Source organism: Electrophorus electricus, chromosome 6 (assembly GCF_013358815.1).
Source record: "Electrophorus electricus isolate fEleEle1 chromosome 6, fEleEle1.pri, whole genome shotgun sequence".
In the NCBI taxonomy this organism is placed as follows: domain Eukaryota; kingdom Metazoa; phylum Chordata; class Actinopteri; order Gymnotiformes; family Gymnotidae; genus Electrophorus; species Electrophorus electricus.
The window spans coordinates 22,392,575-22,414,224 of NC_049540.1; the positions used below are offsets into that span (position 1 = coordinate 22,392,575).

At 44.4% G+C, this 21,650-nt stretch overlaps 1 protein-coding gene across 1 annotated transcript in view; it reads left to right on the forward strand.

Moving 5' to 3' along the window:
• Nucleotides 1-21,650, forward strand: part of igsf9bb (immunoglobulin superfamily, member 9Bb) — a 67,876-nt gene that overhangs the window by 16,193 nt on the left and 30,033 nt on the right. The window contains exons 2-5 of the mRNA XM_027003590.2: nucleotides 295-486; nucleotides 5,339-5,485; nucleotides 14,733-14,884; nucleotides 21,048-21,165. Of these exons, the coding sequence (XP_026859391.1) occupies nucleotides 295-486; nucleotides 5,339-5,485; nucleotides 14,733-14,884; nucleotides 21,048-21,165 (609 nt within the window). The remainder of the gene's footprint in view (nucleotides 1-294; nucleotides 487-5,338; nucleotides 5,486-14,732; nucleotides 14,885-21,047; nucleotides 21,166-21,650) is intronic.

Here is a 21,650-nt window from a genome sequence, read left to right on the forward strand (position 1 = left end):
TCCTGTTGTAACGTTTACTCATGCAAGAATTACCTGAAAATCAATGCCATGGTAGAGCGCATAGCCTGGAGGCTTGTTAATGATGTAATACAAAAACAAGCAGGCCACATTCTTCATCAGACTCTACTCTTTGTGTCTCTGAGTCTCAGCATTAGAGATATTGAAGCCAAGGCCTCCACTTTCACCATGTGACTGTGTCTCCCAGAGTGGTTGCTATAGTAAAGTCATTGTAGTGGGTGTGTGTGGGTGTGTATGTGTGTTTAGATTGCTCACTGATTATATGTTTTACTGCAGGTGCCCACGGAGTCAGAGAGGAGCCTCAGTTTGTGACAGCCCGTGCCGGGGAGACCGTGGTTCTGGGGTGTGACGTGGCCCACCCGCTCGACGGCCAGCCCTACGTGGTGGAGTGGTTCAAGTTCGGCGTACCCATCCCCTTCTTCATCAACTTCCGCTTCTACCCGCCACATGTGGACCCAGAGTACGCCGGTGAGCCCTCAGCATCGCTCCAGTGTTGGGCGTATACACACCACACACATGCGCGCACGCACGCACGCACACACATGCACACACGTAGCATATGTGGGTGGAACATGCAAGGCTTCACATGAATGACCTGGAGCTGTTAGAAGCCTGTTACTGGAAAGTATGTGCTATGATCACAGCAGTGCCACTTAGACTGTATTTCACTGTACCATAATCTTAGAAAGTACTTCATTGTGTCATAATTTTAGAGTGTACTTCATTGTATCAAAAACTCAATGCTACCAATATCAAAAAATAAGATTTTGATAAAAGTAAAATTAAAATTTCACCTTACCAAAATCTTAGAGTGTACATCACTGCATCATAGTGTATACTTCCCTGTACCAAAATCTTGGAGTGTACTTCAATTTATTATAATCTTACCGTGTACTTCACTTTACCAAAACCTTGGTGTATTTCATTTCCTCCACTTTTAACATTTCTAGTGTTTAATGATTTAGTGCTCTCCATTTGAAAGAGTGCTATATATGTGATATTTTACAGTGCATGTTAATATGGTCTTTCACATTGGTACAGCCTGCATGTAAAGAGTGAATTGTAGCCTTTTTTTTTTTCTAGAGATGTCCTTCATATGTTCATATTAAAGTGTATTGAAACACAGTTTGCCGGATTTACCAGGTACATCTTCATTCCAGATAGAATGTTTTCACTGTTACTCTAGTACTTCATGTAAATGAATAAAGGGTTATCTGTGTTGGGATTCAACATTTGTAGTATATTAGTTTCAGTCTACATCAGATAAAAACAGGGTTTCCATTCAAACATTGAACAATAAAGGGACTGTTTTGGTTCATTAACTGACATTCCCTTATGAGGAACCTATTCAGAAGCCTTCTTCACAGTGCATGAAGGCCCTTTATAGCATCAGAAAATCACTCTGCTTTCACATAATTTACTCAGCATTACACAGTTTATTCTACAGTGTGCAGAAATCACAGAACACATGGGCTTTTTTATTGCTCTGCATAAAAAATATTTGTGTCCTAGTTTGCTCCTTATTGCATAAACTGTTGACTACTTTCCTCTAAGTGTAACTTGTTGAAATAAAATTTCTCTTCCTGCTTTATAGGCTGTTATAAACATTACAAAGGTTTACCTAAATGCTGGGGGAGCCTGTTCCAATATATTTTATATCCATCCATTTAAAGAACCCTTTAATCTGTAGTAATAAATACTGTATATTCCAGTGCAGTCCTCCAGTCAGGTAGTTGAGGTGCAGGTCGCATGAACCAAGCCAGAGCTTTAGAGAACCAGATGATTAGAGAGGGCGAGGCAGATCAAATCAATGTTTTCCTCTAAAACCGAGATTCGGAATTACACCTATTGATATTTAGAGACACAAAGGGCATAATGTAAGAGATTTATGAAAGCAAAGAAACTCTGCTAGTATATCAGATGTCACTAGGGGCATAATATGCAATTTTAATGGCTTGTGCTCCTGCAGAATGGTAATGAGATGGAGAGGAACCCCCCCCACCCCCCGCTCTTAGTTCTGAAATTGCTGCTGAATTTCTGACAGCAGGTTTAACATATTTCTTGGTGCTGGGCAGGAATTTCGAAAAGCAGGTGAAAGAATCTTCACAACCTCGAGCAGTTTGGTGGTGTGCAGCATTCCTAGCTTCAGATGCAGTGCATCTCAGGCAAATGTGCATTCCATAAATGTGCTGGCACAGCCGGCTGCTCCCGCAGCCAGCCACTCTACAGTGCTCCCTGCCACTCCGTTACCTGAGTGAGCAGCGCAACTTCTTCGGCGCTCGTTACAGTCAGGCACATGGCTACACTGCTGTTTGTGCTTCTATTCTATTTACAAAGCATTTTCAAAACTTTCCACTCTTGTTACTGCTCCACAAAGCAAGGCTCGTAGCATGATTCGGAACAGAGGCCGAATAAAGTAGGGTTTAGCTTTGGTGATCCCTCACCCTGTGGACATAGGAGCTTGACTGTATGATGCCATATTTCCTGTGATGTGAAGCAGGCGCTGGCCGCGCTGCACTAATGTCTCCACTTTATCACGCCACTGTGCTGCTTTGTTGAGGCCCGAGAGGCTCGTGTTATGGCGGAGTCATCAGCGGGCACAGTTCATAGTGCAGTGAAGAGAGTCATCTCTAAACAGGCTGACCACTGTGGCCCAGACAGGCTTACTCTTTCATGTCCCACAATGGGCCCTTTTGTCTTCAGCAGTTCGCTGAATGAATCTACAGAAAGCTGCTTGACATGCCTCTGTTTGAGCTAAATGGACTCGTGATGGGGCTTACGGTTATGAACTGGAATGGGGAAAGATAGCATGTAACTATGAGCTGAGTGGAGCTCATTAATGGGAAGGGGGGGATGGTGTCTGTCTGAACATTTGTGCTCAACAAATATAGTAAGAACAGCCATATAAAGAAATCTGCAAGTGATTGGTTCACTTTCTATACATACAAAAAAGAAACGTCACTTTCTCTAGTCCTCCTTTTTTAAAGGGAGCATTAAAGTTATATAAGCACATCAGACAGAGAGAGAGAGAGAGAGAGAGAGAGAGAGACGAAGATGGAACAAGACACAAAAAGGAGAGAAAGAGATAGTGGAGAGAAAGAGAGATATTGGGAAAGTGACAGAGATGCTTGATGCGGGTTTGCTGTATTAACCTCTATAGCATCTCCAGAATGTCTCCATCTGAGTGCTTTATTTTTACCAGCAGCATGTCTCAGTGTTTGTCACTGCTTTAATCACTGCTCTAAACGCATCACAAGACTTCCCAGTGCTCTCCTTTCGCTGCCTTGCTGCTCTAGACCATTTTCAGTGAAGCTGTATTGGTGTCTAGCAGAACTCGGAAAAAGTGATGGCTCACATTCTCATCTGGGACTGAGCGTACTGAACTGGTAGCAGGCGCACGCTTCTATGCAAATCTAAGGTCAGTTCAGGATTGAAGGAGACCTTCCCTTAATGGAACAATGAATGGCATCATCTGACCTCACAGCAACAGTCCTGAGATGTTGTTTGAAACATATTCATCCTTTCTGAGAAATGAAAACATCTTTGCTGTGTAGGGTTCTCAGCTGTGGGGATTTGCTCCCAGACTCCATAGTGAGGAATGGTGCTTAGCAGGCAAGCGGTGATGACCGCATGAGAGTTCTGCATCAGCACAAAGCAAGAGGAGCAGGGGGGCACATCTGGAGCATAGCCATTGTTAATCCTCCAGAGACTCAGGAGCTGAGTGCTGCTGCTGACCCATGACATTACAGTATGGATGGGAACCCAAAGCCAGCAGAAACACAGACATGCACCCTGTGGGCACATACCTTTGCTGTATAGGCAAGCATATATTAGCCCCATATATGTGCATACACTGTTCATAAATTCGTGCAAACATTAAAGCAGTGTTTCCTATTTTAGTTATGGGACTTGAACAGGCAGCCTGCAGAATTCTGCTACTTTTAGAATTAAGAAAGTTATTCCAAGGATAAAGTGGACACAGAAGGCCATATAATATCCCTGTCTTCTGTTGTGTAAACTTTCTTTGCCTAAGCTTGATATTGTTGCCTACCATCTGCTCTGAACAGTTGCCAGAATTCAATGAAAGGCATAAATCCCCTCCACTGCTTGATCCATGAATACTGCCTGTGTCTGCTGTGGTTACAGTTGCATTTTTCCTCCATGGAGCTCAGAGGAAAGTGTAAGAAATGACCAAGAGCCACAGCTGTTCTCTCATCCCCTGTGCCCTCCCCCACAACTATTCTCTCATCACCTGTGCCCTTCACCACAACTATTCTCCAATCACCTGTGCCCTTCACCACAACTATTCTCCCATCACCTGTGCCCTTCACCACAGCAAATAATGCTGCAATAACAACTTTCATCATAAATGTGGATTGCTAGTGCATCATACTGTTCACATTATATTATGGTGCTACCACATTGTGTGCTCATTTACATATGATGTTAGTAATTCATAAAAATAACACTGCTATGCAAAAAATACCATCTGAACCTGCCCGATGGTAAATGTCCTGGTCGGACACTGGTGTGATGTTTTCTATGACAATGTTTGGTCACACATGCAAGTCATCAACAACATTCTGCACACACACTCATTTAGCTGATTGACAGTTTTTTAAAAGACATGATTTTGGTCTGTTTGGAGTGAACATGATGGCAAAGATCTCAGAAATGCAAATTTACCTCTTACAGAGGAAGAAACTACACATATAGATATAAACTAAAGAGAGATACAGTTGTGCTGCTCTGCCACTAGAAGTCATTAAAATTGGTGCCATCTTGGCGAAATTTACAAGTGCATTACATTTTTAAGTAACTGGCAATTTCCAGCGAACCACTAGCCTCATGATGGAAGTTAGTCAGTCATCTGTCCTCTTGCATAGGTCTTTAATATGTATGGTCTCATGCGCATGTCAGTTTTGACTGACTGTCACCCTGGCTACAGGGTGAATGTACTACAGTGGTAAGTTGACACTGGAGCACTAATTATTGCCATAGTAACTTGATGAATAGGAATTAAATAAATAATAAATACTACAAACGTTAATTTTGCATGGCATAGTGCAGTTACTGTCAAGAACTGTCACTTTGTCTAAGTGTCTACATGTGTTGCATGCTGTTTCTGTTGCAGTAACAATTACGCACATATGTGCACAAATGTTTCATTGCCACCCACAGGCATCTTGTTAAACATTTTGGGCAGTTTTTAAATTTTTTTTTATTAGAGTGACCTGTTTTACTCATGTCAAGTTTATTTTGTTTCCATACCTGCTAGGTGTGACAGGGCTGATGACATGCATGTGTGTTCCCTCCGCAGGTCGAGCTACCCTGCATGGAAAGTCGTCCCTACGGATTGAGCGAGTGCGCTCGGATGACCAGGGCTGGTATGAGTGCAAGGTCCTGATGCTGGAGCAGCAGTACGACACCTTCCACAATGGCAGCTGGGTGCACCTCACGGTGAACGGTGAGCCTCCACCCACTTCTCCTCATTCTGAACTGAGAGAAGTTTTGGTTCATCTCTCATGCTGATCTGGCTCGGATTAGAGTCACGCAGCCAGTCCCCGGTCAGCGTGACAGCATGGCTCTACCCAGAGGTAGAAGCCTCCATCCCATTGCACCTGTGTTGCAGCACGTGCTGTTTCCTGGAGGGCTGCCTTCTCCTACAGCTGCATGCCAGCTGCCTCACTGCTATCATGAATATTCAATGCGGTTAACTACTTTCCCCTCCCTTACCGCAACATCTGCTGGAAAATCAAATGGCCGTTTACATTCTGTAGTTTTCCAGGGAAGCAGGCGCGTTTGACTTATTGTAGCCAAGTATTGACGTTGCTGGATCACATTTCTAATTGGGATGGCCCATCTCACTGTCTCTTCCGCTGTGTACATAGCAGGACACTGGAGGTTGGCAGGCTAGAGCAGCGCTCGCTGTCTGCATGAGGCCAGACTGGAAAAATACTGAAAATACTGATTTGCCATGTTGGATTGCCACATGCAGGCAGAGGAGTACAAGATATAAGACCCCTGCAGCAGCGTGTGCCACTAATAATACTACAGTTTGTGTTTGAGAGCATGTTTCTCATCGATCAACATCCAATTTCACACTGCTGCCCCACCAGGCCTATACGGAGCTAGCAAAGGCTGAGCTACACGGGGCCTCTCATTCATACCACAGAACCCTCAAATCCTCCTCATTCATATTTAATCTGCTGCGTGGAAAATCCCAGATAGTTGCGTCGTCCAGACATTAGAAGATGCCATTTATTACTGTCATTCGAATGTGCTTGCCAGGACATGCAGAGTTCTTTTTCCCTCCGTGTGAATTCTTGCGCTCTGCCGTGTCTCCATAGCACGACGCTTTTACAGACCTCCATGAATATATGTATGCATGTGGACTGTTGGTGAATCCCCTCAGCAGTGAAGAGCACTCCTAGCACTGAGTGGTGGGCTGCTGGTGCACCACGCCGTGGTGCTGCTCCTGTGTGTGGCGGGCTAATCGAGGAGAAGTTGGCACTCGGCAGAGTGATGCTGAGTGAACATGTCATGCTGAGGGTTTGGTTTCAGTCACCTCCTGCATTAGCAGCGCCTTTCCTGTGATTTTCCTCACCCTCACACACGCTCTGGAGCAGCTCGCCATGCGGCGCATGTCACACAAAACCAGGGAAAGGGAAGAGAGTGATGGAATATGCCACCAGTGCTGCAGGCAGAAGTTAGGTGTGTGTGAAGGTGTGTCCATATATGTCTAGGGCTGCATGTATGGATGCAGGCCTATGTTGTATGAGCATTTTCAAAGTATGCTCATGTTAGATTATCTTATTCTGTGCTCACTGGGTCACTCTCACTCTCCTAAACTGCTACCAACTGGAGTGCTGAAACTGAAGTGCTCTGATGTGCTTCTCAGTCTTTTGAAACATCTGTGTCCCTCAGGCTGCTGGATCTCATCTGCCCCGCTGTGCACCAGTTTGCTCCTCAGTTTGGTGAAATAGAGCTACCTCTCAGTCTGATGAAACAGAACTGCGCCTCTGTCTGGTGGAACAGAACTGCCTCTCAGTCTAGTGGAACATGAACTGCCTCTCAGTCTGGTGGAACAACTGCCTCTCAGTGTGGTGGAACAGAACTGCCCCCTCAGTCTGGTGAAACAGAGCTGCCTCTCAGTGTACTCAAGATGAAGTTTGGCTGTCTAGGTTAGAAGGAAAATTTGCCTCCTAATGGCTGCTTTTAGAAATAAAAAGATTTATTGCATTACTGAATTATCTATGCCAAGAGTTCAGGCCTACTTAAGCCAAAAACATTTTGTAAAGCATGTATAGTAGAGAGGACTTAAGATGGTCAATACCAAGGGCTAAAAAAAACAAAAGACTTACCATGCATCCAGTATATCGGAGAGACAGCATATTTTTCATATCCATTATGTAGCATGAGTAGAGAATCTTTTATCCTCTAGTCTATTTGACCTGCAGACAAACCTGTCAAGGTTACTGCTTGGTGGCTATCTCACAGAGACAAGAAAGAAGAGGACGCGAGAACAGAAGGGAAAGGCATTGGCTGCTCATGTAGGACATTCACTGCATATCTGTTCCTACTTGCACATATAGTGTTTATTGTAATAAGTCTCAGTCATTGAGGCAAGTTCAGCTAAACATATCATGCATGATTAATATCTCTCTCTCTCTCCCTTGCTTTCTGTGTTTCTAATTTATGAATGTAAACAGCTTGATGTTTGTTTGCCATCACTGCCATCACTGTGTGTCCATATTATTCTGACATTATTCAAGCTTCAGTTGTAATGGGTCATTTTGATATTTGCTGGACATGAGTATTTGGAGAACGTCAGTCTATCCAGCTGCTTTTCTGGAAAATCCTTTCAGTATTTAAAGTATATAAAGTGTACATATATTTTAAACTCTTTAGTTGCACATATATTTACCACAGGCACATCTTATATGTTGTATACAAATTCATTTGAATAAATACCTGTCTGTCTGACAGGGCTAGCTTTTTAATTTGCAGTTCAACTGGCTTGTAATCCCACTTTGAATTCTGGTTACTGTGTTGAGGCAGGTTGATATGTTAAGAAAAAATGTTAAGGCTGGTTGTGTGTTGAGGCAAGTTGATATGTTAAGGCTGGTTGTGTGTTGAGGCAGGTTGATATGCTGAGAGCTGGCTGGTGTGTTGAGGTAAGTTGATATGCTCAGGCTGGCTGGTGTGTTGAGGCAGGTTGATATGCTCAGGCTGGCTGGTGTGTTGAGGCAGGTTGATATGCTGAGGCTGGCTGGTGTGTTGAGGCAGGTTGATATGCTGAGGCTGGCTGGTGTGTTGAGGCAGGTTGATATGCTTAGGCTGGCTGGTGTGTTGAGGCAGGTTGATATGCTGAGGCTGGCTGGTGTGTTGAGGCAAGTTGATATGTTAAGGCTGGTTGGTGTGATGAGCAACTTCTTTCCCCTCTGTTTCTCTCACTTATATGCATCTAGCCTGTATGTCATTAGCGCAGGCTCCAGCTACCTGTTTAAGTGTCAGGCTGCTTCCAGGACAGCCTCTGTGTATTGTCCATGCACATTACCTCCCAGGCCTTTGGCGACTGCTCAACAGAGTAATCGCTCACAATTGAACTGCAAATAAAAGGTGCCCACATATAGATCAACATTTAGATAAATGACCTTGCGGTGACAGTCAATATGGTGGCGAATAACCACCATGCCATGTCTTGTAGCGAAGGTGAGGGATGCTGTTGTCATAGGAACAGGGATATTGGTCTAAAAACTCAATTGCTAGTAGCAGGGTCAGAGAGGAGAGCAAAGCGGTTAAATGCACTGGTGCATGGCAGTGAGACAGGGCTAATCCTGCAGGATTGAGTGAAGTGCTCCCATAGGGTTAGAGCTGCTGATTCTCACACTGCAGCTCTACCATATCCTTCTCTAGATAGGCTTGGATGGCAAAGCCATGTTCTCCTCATGCCGTGCCATCAAGTTTGCTTTCTGCAGATTACTGTTGTGCAAGCATATGGTGAAGTTTGGGCAGAAGAATTTCCACAAAAATATTATACCCCAGAGAGGTCGAAGGCAGTTAGGAACATAACAGAGAGACTTGATGGACATAGTGGAAGAAAAACATCCATGATATGATCAAATAGAGTTCAGAGAATGAGGCGAGACCTTCAGGCCTTGTAGCTAAATGTCTCGGTTGGATGTCTAGATATTGTTAAAGTTCCTGAAGGTTCATTGAGTAACCACGCAGTATAATCAGTGCTGTGATTTTTGCCTTCTTTTGCTTTTTTCATATCTATAAGCCATTTTGAATTATTAATTCATTGTCACATCAGGATACCAGGATACTAAATAGCCACTAGACAGATGTGTGTTTAAATAGCAGTCAGTGTATCTGATGAGCTTGGGCTTATGGCACTGAGCATGATGGACAGTAATGAGCAAGTTCACAAGTTTAGCTCAGCATTTGATCTATAATGCTTTTCCACAGCCATGACCAATCCTATCTTGACTATCAATCTTAATAAGACCTATCACTCTGATGGAATAGCAGTTTCCAAATTGCTATTCTGGATGAACTGCACTATGCAGATCTGTGATCAACTGGTCATTGTGCAGCAACAGGCAAATACACTGAATCAGCACCTGTCCATGGTCCTGATGCTGTTCATTCTGGATGCTGTCCATGGTGCTGATGGCGTTGCAAATTTCTGTAGGTGCATTCATCAGAGAAAAGCAAGCCATATGCTTCAGTGCCTCTATAGGTGGTTGTATGTGCAATAATGTCATATTTTGTCATCGAATATGTCATATTCTTTTTGTGTTTGTTGCCTTTTTCGTATAGTGAAGCTATTGCTCTGTACCACCAACTAAATTTAAATGTTTTCAGTTTCAGTTATGTGATGAAGTTATACTGAAATTGTTGCCTTCAAATGTACACATGTCTGTGTGTTTAAAATGAGCTATGTAAATATGTAAATATGCCAGCAGGGTTGCTGATTATGTCATTATATATGGCATATATTTATGCATGTATTTATGTATTTAATTTATAAAATATATGTGAGCATGTATTTATGTGTGTTGGTGTGGGTGGGTGTGTGTGCAACAGGAATTTGGCCTCATAGGCAGAATGAACTAGTCTGTATGGATGATCTTGATTAGTCCAAAGAGGATTTTCTCATTATGAGAAAATTGTCTCTAAAATGATAGTTATGGTATTTGGGTTTGTCTGTACTAAGCTCCAGGTATCGGTCCATCTCATGTCTCTATACTGACCATTAACAAAGCAGATTTTTAAAGTGTTAAAGCCTTTCCCTTTACCACTATAGATTTTAGATTATCACTTGTGTGTTCAGATTGTTTATCACTTGTGTTTCAATAAGATTCTTGTTTTCAAAGTCACCTCATTATCATCCACTTTATTTGCATTTGCACCGATAGGGAGAGAGAGAAAGAGACAGACAGAGAGAGGGGGATGGAAGCCAGTGAGACATAGAAAGATATCTCTGACTGGGATAATTGCATCAGTAGTTGTGGCAGCAGCAAGACTGGTAGGTGCTGATTTTTATCGAGTTAAAGGGGCAGAGTTGTTCTCCTCACCTGTTCCTTTCTCTTAGTATTCCAAGCAGCCACACTGCTTCCCTATGAAGGGAAAATGAAGTGCATGGCTCTGAAGTGGCACTGCCTGCTTGTCAGCATACCCAGGCTCACATTCAGTCTGCACACACCCAAAAGGTGCTTGCTGATAAGGGAGTGGTTCTAGGTGGTTGATAGGCTCCTCAGAGTTGACTAGACTTAAGTAAACCTTCTCAGTATCAAACAGGACATAAGCTAAATATGATATTATAAGCATTCCTCATTCAGAATGCATTGGAGGTGCTGCACTCCAGTGCCATCATTATAGGTGAAAATATATTGAAATAGTGTATCCAGGGTCTTCACTGATTCCCCAGCACAAGGCTGTATCATATAATTGTGACTGCAGCACCACAGTGAATATGATCTTGAGGAGAGCCATGTCCATGCTCTGTGTTCTGGGAGACTCTATTCTGATGATGTAGCAAAATCATGACCTTTGTGTATCTGCAAAGTGTTCCAATAATGTCCTCTTGTGGCACTTCTCCTGGAAGAGGGATCCGAAGGTCATGCCATGGTCAGTCTTGTTCACAAATGTGCATTTTTAAACATCTACCCATGCATGATTAAGAATGATATAAACTGGTTAAATTGACTTCTTTATGGCTGGAAATTTTTGAAAGTCATGAGAAAGGAGCAGATTGAAAGCCCACAGCGAATGTTCCTAAGGCTGAACACCACTAGTTCCCTCAGGCCTCTGTGCATAAGTTCTGCAGCAGACATTTCAAGAGTGCCAGGCTCCGCTCAGTGCCCTCTAATTATATAATTACAGTCATTGTGAAATCGGGTCCCAGATCAGCACTGTTGGAGAGATCAAATCCGTTCTGTGATTGCATGAGCCGAGTTTGAGAGCTGGGTCTTTGAGAAATAAAGGCTCTGGAGAATATGGGCTACATTCTGTCTGTGTCCTGGGAGCTCTTACTCCTCAGCCTAAAGGAGGCGTCACAGCAAAACAACATCTCAAGCCTTGCTTTAAGAAAGAAATCAGACATAAATGCCAGGGGAATCAAAAAGGTTTAAGAGATGGACTGTGGACCATGTCTTACTCTTCCTAAGCAGCAATAGTGGCAGTTTTATTCCATTTTCACAGGAAAGTGAAAGACATGATAGACATGAGCATTCTAATAAATGCATCAGCTTTTCCTCAGGATGGGGCAGGTGGAATGATCTGATGAGGCTGAGAGAGTGGTGTTAATCTCAGAGGGCAGCCTCTGCTAAGGCCACTCTGCTAGCCTGTGTTTAGCCTGCTCAGAGTGCATAAATGGGCTGTGTGATCTGATGAACTGGAGTCCAGGGACAGCGTGTGTCTGTGTGTGTGCATATCTTTGTTTGTTTGCTTGTGGGAACATCTGCTTGTGTGTCACCACAAAGCCTTATTATAGCCTCCCTCCTCTCACAATCTGTGCCTGTGATACAAGCTTCTGATTTTATCTGTGACTGGTGGCACACACATACGCACACACACACACATACACTTGCACACTTTCTGCAGTGGGAATGATGTCATTTTTCCCAGGGAAAGCTAAAATATTTGACAGACTTGTCATATAGTGGTGACAAGAGAATGTGTGTGCATGCTCTCTCATTCGTTTTGTTAAGTGCGTGTGTGCGTGTGTGCGTGTGTGCGTGTGTGCGTGTGTGCGTGCGTGCGTGCGTGCGTGTGTGTGTGTGTGTGTGCGTGTGTGTGTGTGTGCGCATGTGTGTGCGCGTCTGTATGGAATGCACAGATGATCAGGACAAACTGAATGTAACAGCTCTATTCATAGGAGGTCTCCTGGTCTCCCTTGCAGTCATTTTGAATGTGTGAAGCACATGGTTAGAGCCATAGAGAAAATGCAGTAATGGGCACTTGCTCTGTATAGCTCTAGCAGAAAGCTCTCTGTAGCCTCACTGCAGGTGCTGTCTGACCACTCCAGCTGGCCAGAGCCTAGCATCATTCCTGCAATCAGAGAAAACAGGATTATGGAAAGTCCCAGTCTGACTTTGCGTGAATGCCTTTGCACTGGCTCTTCGATTTCTACCCATTGCAAGTGTAAAACCATGCTTGTCTGAATCAACAAAAATTTGGGGCTGGTGTCAAGTGGGTTCGATAAGAGGCTGGTGAGCTTTAATCCAGGAGGTTGAGGCCGACCATAAGATCGATATGAATCTGCGGCTGCAACAGCATCCGAGGGCAAATGTTTTACCTAATGCATTCTCGTGCCCTTCGGCCTCGTGAGACCTTCTTTCAGATGCTTCAGAGAGAAAGAGAGAAAGAGAGAGAGAGAGAGGGAGAGTGTGTGGATGTTTGTAAGAGGGAGGTTGAGAGCGTAAATGAGTGTGTGTCTATGTGTGCAGTGTAATCTGTGTGTGCAGAGTAGGTATTTAGCCAACATCGTGAGTTGCTGCTGCAGGAGTGTGTGTACTGGTGAGTGCTGAGCAGATGGAGCTCCCCACATGGACAGGTGTCTCTGCATTTCTCTTCCTTGGTACCCAAGGATGTGCCTGTTTCTAAGTTAGCCACTCAAATGTCTTGTTCAGTGGAAAAGGCATCTTTAAAGATTCCTCACAGCACACCACTCTGGCCCGAGCCGTCATTCAAACAGACAGTCTCTGGGTTGCGTAATGGTCAGCCTCCAGAGGGACTTCATGAGTCATTCATGTGTTATGTTTCAAAAGTAGAAAAGCCCATGAGAAGGCTTGAGGACAGAGTTCCATCAAGGAGATGGCAGTAAATGCGGAGGAGTCAGGTCAGGAGAAGGCTCGGAAGCTGTCTGTGACCGTGCTGCCTTACTGAGGTCAGTGGCTCCTGCATGACCCTGCATGGCTCCAAGAGGAGCAATGGTGCCTAGTCAGAGATAGCTTGTGTGTATAATTGGATCAGCGTCCAGGTTCGAGGGGCATTCCCCACTCTGCTGCTTTTTCATCTGTCTCCTCACTCACCCTGCAGATCCCTGAGCTCTGAGTCTTTTAAATGTTATGGCTGCATAGTGAAGACACCGGCCCTTCTACACTCAAGGGTCTCCAAAGTGGCATGGTACCACCAGGCTGTAAATATTTTTGCACACTCTTGATCCTGATGGATTTCCCCACAATGCTCTGTCCTTGTGCACCTTCTCTTACTCTACCTTGGTTTATTGCAGCTGGTGTTTTTTTTTTGTTTGTTTTTTTTATGGTCAAAAAGGCTTGTAGTGTAGCAACGGATAGCAATGGTACATCTTTGAGGAAGTTACAATTTTTGTTTATTAGAAAGCAGAACACGCTTGGCCACTGAGAGTCCTCAAGCTTAAAACCCAGAAACGTCATGTGAGTTACAACCAAGGCCGCTGCACACTAAGATCCTCTTACGTCATTCCCTCTCTGTAGATGGCTATGTCCTAAACTCTTTCCAGCAGCCTGCCCTTCTGATCTCTACTGTCTCTCATAATGAGGCTTGTGTGCATGACTGTTACGTGAGGTGACAGCGCACATAACAGATGTCAGCCCTGCGTACCTGCTCTTTGTTCAGCGATGTGCTTGGGTCAGCTCCGTAACTGAGCTTGTCACAGCGAGGGTCCAGATTGACTCCTGTGCCTTAGTGGCCATCTTTGTTCTTGCCCTCTTGTCTCCTTGAGTTATGGAGGGGGGGGGAAGCAGCTCGGTCAAACTGTAGCTACTAAATCAGGAGCTGGCAAGAAGGACAAGAGAGGAGCACTCTGAAATTGTTCAAACAAAGAGAGAGAGAGAGAGAGAGAGAGAGAGAGAGAGAGAGAGAGAGAGAGAGAGAGAGAGAGTTAGGGGGAACACACGCAGGGCCAGACTGAGGCAGAGAGCAGTGGCAGCTCATATATACTAAGTGCTCATAAATGCCTGCATATGTGCGTGGAGAGGATTCATTGCCATGAGGCTGCGCGCCATGCCGGTGTGAGCTAACAGTACAGATGGCCTCGCAAACTCCCTGTGGTGCCAATTGCCATGGCGGGATAACTCACGCTTTTATTGACAACCAGTGCTGCAGTGTGCACTCTTCATGTACCTGCCATGTCCCCACTGAATGGCTCCATCTGAGGCAGGAGTTCGGTCAGCGCAGGGCAAGCCGAAGTGTCTGAAAGCCTTTTTCCCTGTGTGTCACAGCTCCGCCCACCTTCACAGAAACGCCGGCGCAGTACGTGGAGGCCAAGGAGGGCGGCAGCATCACCCTGAGCTGCACGGCGTTCGGCAACCCCAAGCCCTCTGTCAGCTGGCTACGGGAGGGCGAGCCCCTGCAGGACAGCGCCAAATACAAGGTGAGCACCCAAATGATCGCTAGCCTAGGGCAGATCGGGATTGCACTTCCTACACCTCTGTGATTTCTCATGCATGCGATTTAAGTGGTTTTAAATGGATAGTACAATAAAGTCTCAGTTTGTTAGTCCAGAAATGAAAGTCACGATATAGTTTCATTCATTGGTTGACACAGGTATTGTATTAGCCAAATAAAATGAAAGGATGTGGTGCGGCCTCATTCTACCGGGATTGTTTTGCTTAATAAAGGTGCTAATCTCTGTGGTAACATCCACAGGCTCTCATTAGAGCAGTATGGGAGGGTCCTGTATAAAGCCTGCTAGCTTTCATCCCATATTTTAAGCAATTTTTTATGGTCCCAATTTAATTTGACATGGAAATTGTTCCTGGCTCCCAGAGAAACGATCACCCTGAGCTAATGAGATCCTCAGAATCCCAAGCCATGCTGCACTGACATGCTGGCTGATTGAGTGGCGCCTGCTCTAGCATGGAGGAGTGGGTATGGAATGGGTAGCAGGGTTAGGAATGAAAGGCAAACCCTGGTCTTTCTTTACGCCTCTCACACATGGACACGTACTCAGTATCCATCACAATCTACATCTTTACGCTCCACTCACCTGTCAGATGGGAAACACTTCGTGATTGCAGCATTGATTCTAGGAGGAGAGAACACAGTGCACACATGTGTTTTCACCAGACCTTATCCGCTTTGCCTGCTCCCATGACGAGAGTAAGAGAGAGAGACAGGGAAAACTAGTGTGTGTGTGTCTGTGTGTATGTGCGCGTGTCTGTGTGTGTGTGTGTGTGTGCGCGTGTGCGCGTGTCTGTGTGTGTGTGCGCGTGTCTGTGTGTGTGTGCGCGTGTGTGTGTGTGCGTGTCTGTGTGTGTGTGCGCGTGTGTGTGGCTCCACTGATGACTTGAGCGCTCTTGCCTGCTGCTCTGGCACCTGAGGGACCGTAGAGCCTGTGAGCCGTTACTAATCTCTCGTGCTCCCTCTCTGCTCTGTGTCATCTCTCCTTCAGAGGTTGCCGCCATATTGATCAGATCAGCCCTTTGAGCTGAGCTTGTGTGTGCAAGCGGAGGCTGTAGTGTTCATCGCACAGCCACTCCAGTCTGGTCATGCTGGGGCATTAAGGGGTGTGGTCATGTGATTGACAGGTGTATAGTGCCGAGCACCACTCTTAGATTTTGAGCAATGTGTTCATTACACTCTCTTTCTGTCTTTATTCCCTCTGTCTCACTCTCTTTTCAATCCCTTTCCCTCTATCTCTCTGTACAACTCACACATGTGACCAGCCCTCTTTCTCGGTCCTGTCTCCAGCGTGAGCTGGTAGAGCAGGCTACAAAGCATGGAGCATCCAGAGGGGCTAATCCCGCAGCTACTAATCCCACAGCTACAGTGGCTCCTCCCTGTGCTCCTCATACATGAAACCCTGATCCATTCTCCTCCACTTCCTCTGGCCACTGCCCCCTTAGCTAATTGCTGTGCTAGATTCAGTTGCAGGTCAGAAATCCATCCTCTGCCAGCTGTTGCGGTGCTGTTCCGAGCTGATTATGCAAAATCCCTGGACCAAAACAATAATCACAGATTCTAGTTCAGGATATCTGGAGCAGAGTGATAAGCTCTTTATTTTGGTCAAGAGGAGCGTTGAGGGATGCAGCAGATTTTTGGAAGGAATTCATTCTGTGAAAATTGGCTGCTTGGTTTCTGCAGAGGGGTTGGCATTGGTGGACCTCTGAGCCTCGTGACCTCAGATACAACACAGTGGAAGCACCAGACCTTTGGTGATATGAAGCATGTGTTGTTAAAAACACGACAGAGAGCAGCCTGGACTCAATGCATTTTCAGTCACTCTTATGACAGGGACTTTGGCTTGCAGCAGGACATAGATTGGTGCCATTTCCATACACAATGCTGAGTAAGAGATGAAAAATGGCAGCTTGGTGGTGACAAGCTGCGTCGGTACGATTGAGGTGCACAAGTGCTATTGTTAGAAGATGCTTTGGCATGCACAGCTTGTTAATTTTAAGCCACAATGAACATTGTGGGACATCGCAGAGGCTGAGGAGTGGGGCCCTGGATGGTATTTATAGAGAGGGTAGGCCGAGGGGTGCCTTATCATTTCAATTATAGTTGCCTCAGCCACGCGGTTCCCACTGGCCACACACAACAGGCTTTGGTTGGATCATGTACTGCTTTGCCATGTGTTTTCCGTAATATGAGATATTACATACCTCGGTGGCAATTGCTTCATACAGAGAAAGATATAATGTTGGAGGGTTTTCTAAGTTAAAGCATAATGATCAAATTCTAGTGCTTAGCAAAGATTCAAAAATGAAAATGCTTCAAACTTGTAGTCTCTGAAGAAGTCAGCATGCTGAGGGAGCATTTCCTGCTTATGAAATTATGTGGGATATTTGTGTGTATATGTTTTAAAAGATGCATCTTAATTAAACTTAAAAGAAGTCTACTGGCATGTGACTGCTGTACTTTATGTACATAGATGATCTGCCAGAATCTAATTAGACCTTAGCTTGAGAGAAGCAATATGGTTTTACTTATGACAGCTGAGAGTTGACACATTTCCCTGTAATGTGACCATTTCTGTTATACTGACGTTTTATATATAGAAAACTGTTCTTCCAGATTAGTGTTTCCAACATCATCAACTATTACCAAGCCCAGTTTTAGCTAAACCTGATGGATTTTCATGGAAAAAGTCTTAGATGTACACAGGCTGCTGGGGTGCTCTGTGACTTGGATTGGAAAGTACTGTCTTAAAATTTCACAGAAAGCTGTATTCATAGCGTAAGATGTGCTGTCTTAGAATACCACGCAGAAGTTTATTAAGTGGGCTACTAAGCTGAACTAGCTAGACTTTGAAAAACCTTAACCAAAGACAACTCTGTAGCTTGCCTGGTGTGTGTGTATGCTGCGTGTGTCTAGTGCATCCCTGCCATTCCTAAACCCATCCCTGATGAGGAGTGGACAGAGGCTTCCAAACCCGGCCACTCACTGCTACCTTATGGCTTAGGGGTTTCAGCAAATGAGCTGGTTCTAATGGAAGGATTTCTAGAAATACATTCAGATAAAGATAGAATCAGCCTCAGCCCAAAACTGGTCGATTTTATGTACCACGCAGAAACATGTGCAAGGTAGCTGTCAGGTGGCTGTGTGTATTTGTGAGATGAGTTCAGTTCGGAGAGAGTCACTGCAGGGTGGAGGTTACACATAGTATGGTTATTCCTAAGATGGATGTCGAGGTTGGCAAATGACAGCTCAATTACACATTTACCTTCCATACACTCCCTCTCTCTCACTGCACCACAGGGAACATTGCGATCAATTACATAAGAGATCTATTCTTAAACCCCCTTTTACCCCCTCACCTCTGCCTGGCATGAATAACAATGCATGGATGCACTTACAGAAGTGATCTCCTTTGAAGAAGATTCGTTAATTATAAACTGCACTTGTCTGGGGTTGGTGGAAATGACTGATCTAGACCAGGCTCCCTGGCATATACTAGGAATGTGTTTATGAACACCATTTCAGAGTAGTAGTTCTGACTGTAGATGTGTATTCTCTAGGTTTTGATTAAAGTTCAGTGAAATAACTTCGGACTTGATGTGTTTGATGAGCATTGTGGCTATTGTGACTAGCCTGATTAGTTGTTTGTAAGCATGTGTTGTGATTCACTCTGCTGTAGTACGCTCATGCGCCCTTATGCACATGTGTGGTTGTGCATTGTTGGGTCTGATGTAGTCTGACCATGTGTCTCCATCTGTGTAATTAGAGTAATTACTGTGATTCAGACTGCTGCTGTTTGTGGAGTAAATGGACTACACTTATCTGCATTCTTGCCTTTCAGAGCCTTTGAGTGTATTTCTGTGTATTTTGGTGTGTGTGGGTGTGGGTGTGTGTGTGTGGGTGTGGGTGTGTGTGTGTTTGAGAATATACTTTCAGGGAACCATTGTCCACTGTAAAGCTCTGTATGGCAGTAGCTGTTGTGCAGGGCCTCACTCTCTTGAACTGGCCATTGCCATCATGAATTGCAGTGATCTTAGCATTACCTAACATCACATCTTTTCAAGTTTCAAGTTTGGTTTATTTGTCACATACATAGTCATACACAGTATAACTCGCAGTGAAATGGTTGAGTGCTCTGTCCAAACTGAGGAAAAAGAAAAACAGGGGTGCATAGAGAAATATATATTCTATATATATACAAAAATATATTAACAATGTATGTACAATATATGTATATTATGTTTATATACACAATGTACAATGTATATATGATATGTATATATGTATGTACACAATGTACAGAATGTACAGTCCCATCTTGTAATTGACATATTTACAGTTATATATTACATGGTGGTAATTGAACATATTTACAGTTATGTTACATGGTGGTGGTGGTCCCCACAGTTTATCAGTTTCCCTGATTCAGGGCCCGAATGGCCTGTGGGAAGAAGCTCCTCTTCAGTCTCTCTGTCTTGGTCTTTAGGGAGCGAAAGCGCTTCCCTGACCTCAACAGAGAGAAGAGCCTATTGTTGGGATGGGTGGGGACCTTCACAATCCTCCTGGCCTTGGTCTGGCACCGCTTGTAGTAGATGGTCTGCAGGTCAGGAAGTTCCATGCGAGTGATGCGCTCTGCTGAACGCACCACCCTTTGGAGTGCTTGTCTGTCTATCTTAGTCAGCTTCTACATTCAGCAATGAAGCTGAACTGTTAAAAACAAGACCATATTCCCCCAGAGCTGTGGAGAGTATATTTATCGCTTGTGGAGGAATTTCTACCACATACACACATATATCATCTCTCATACTTGCTTATATGTTTCAAACTGAGAACAGTGATATAGGGTACGTTTCTGTTGTTGATATCTCTAAGCAATATGAACACGGAGCTAGTCCTAGACCGGCACTGTCCATATTCCGGGCTTGGTCTTCATGTGCCACACTACATGAGGGTTTCTTGCTCTTCCCATCTTGTCTGGCAGAGAGGTGAATGATTTATGAGAGATCTTCTCATGTCTTCAACACAGAGTTTTATAAACATGGAGTCTAAGCAGTCTATCTCTTCTTCCTGCTTCCACATGGCAAGCCCCTCCAAAACAGGCTTTATCTTGTCTCAGGAGGCTATAGCCCTGAAAATGTAAACCACTCTAAGAAATACACACTATCCTTCCATTTCTGAATCTTTAGAGGTTTTATTTGCATAAAATCATCCTTGCAATCTTACAGATAGACGACCTAGAAATTTGTTGGCTATGAATGCTACTTAAAAGAGCACATGTGAAACATTTAATGAAAACTAATGATTGTGTCTTTTTGTGATAAAAGGTTAACATGAGTCCCCAGAAACAGTTATGTATTAATCCCATATGTCTTAATTGACATGCAACTCTAATTTCATTTATGAGTTGAAAGATCACAGAAATAAGCACTGAGAGAAATGTACTGGGACCTCTACTCGGAGGGGGCCAAAGCCATCTGCCACAGCATGGGACACTGGAGCAGGTTTGATTCTTGGGGCGAGGGGGTGTGAGGAGTGGTCTTTCCCCAGTCTCAGAGCTGCGCTGTAGCAGTTAAAAAATGGAACTGGTCTGTGTCTGTGTGTGTGTGTGTGTGTGTGTGTGTGAGTGTGTGTGTGAGTGTGAAAAGAGAGAACAGGAGCACATTGATCTTTAAGTCTCTGATGGCATGGCCTGGTTTTTATGGTCTCTTCCATACCATCTCCATTTCTACTGGCAGTCTGTCCTTTTTTATTTGGCTGTAATATAATAATAGACCTATGATTTTGACTAATGTGCCTTTTTTTTTTGCATATGAAGTATGTAATAATTTTGTGTCTTGATAAAGATGTCCACACACCCAGAAAGTACTTGAAATTTGCAGTATAACAGAGATCCTTTTGACATTTATTATGAATTTTAAGCCATTCTCTTACCCTTTGGGGATAGCTACATATAAAGCATCAAAAACCATCTTAGATGTTGAGATTTATAGGCACCCAGAGAATACGTGGATACAGAACATTAGCCCATTGCACAGGATGTAGCATTGAGGAACATATTTGGTGTGGGGGGTTGTGTGTACACTAACAAGTGACCATGTCCATACTGATGATGAGAACATGTTGTTTGTTCACAGGTAAGCGATGGAAGTCTGACGGTGTTGTCCATCAGCCGAGAAGACAGAGGAGCATACACGTGCAGGGCATACAGTGTGCAGGGAGAGGCCATCCATACCACACGCCTTCTCGTCCAAGGTAGCCCCCCTTCCCCCCACCTCGCCCTCAACTGCTCTTTGTGTGTGTGTGTGTGTGTGTGTGTGTGTGTGTGTGTGTGTGTTTGTTTTACCTGTTTTTGTGTATATTCTCTGTCATTATGATGTGTGTAGAGCGGCTACACTCTATAAAGTGTAGAGCGATAGCTAATCGAGCCTTTTTTATGTTTATGTGAAGCAAGGTCAAGGAGGGATTGGCTGACCCAGGATCAGTCCACAGCCCTGGTCATCTCTCTCACTGGCGTCATGCTCTCTACTCGCTCATTCTATGACAGTAATGCACAGTGTATCTATTACAGATCAGAGATGCTCACTGGATATGGATGTAATAGGACTATATGCAGTTGCTAGACAAGCAGATGTTGGTGGGCATGAGCAGAGCTTATTAAATCTATACTAGGAGATGTTGCTGGATTGCATTGTGGCTGAGTGCAGAGGGCTTCCTCTGGAGCTCGTCTTAGTGGGTGA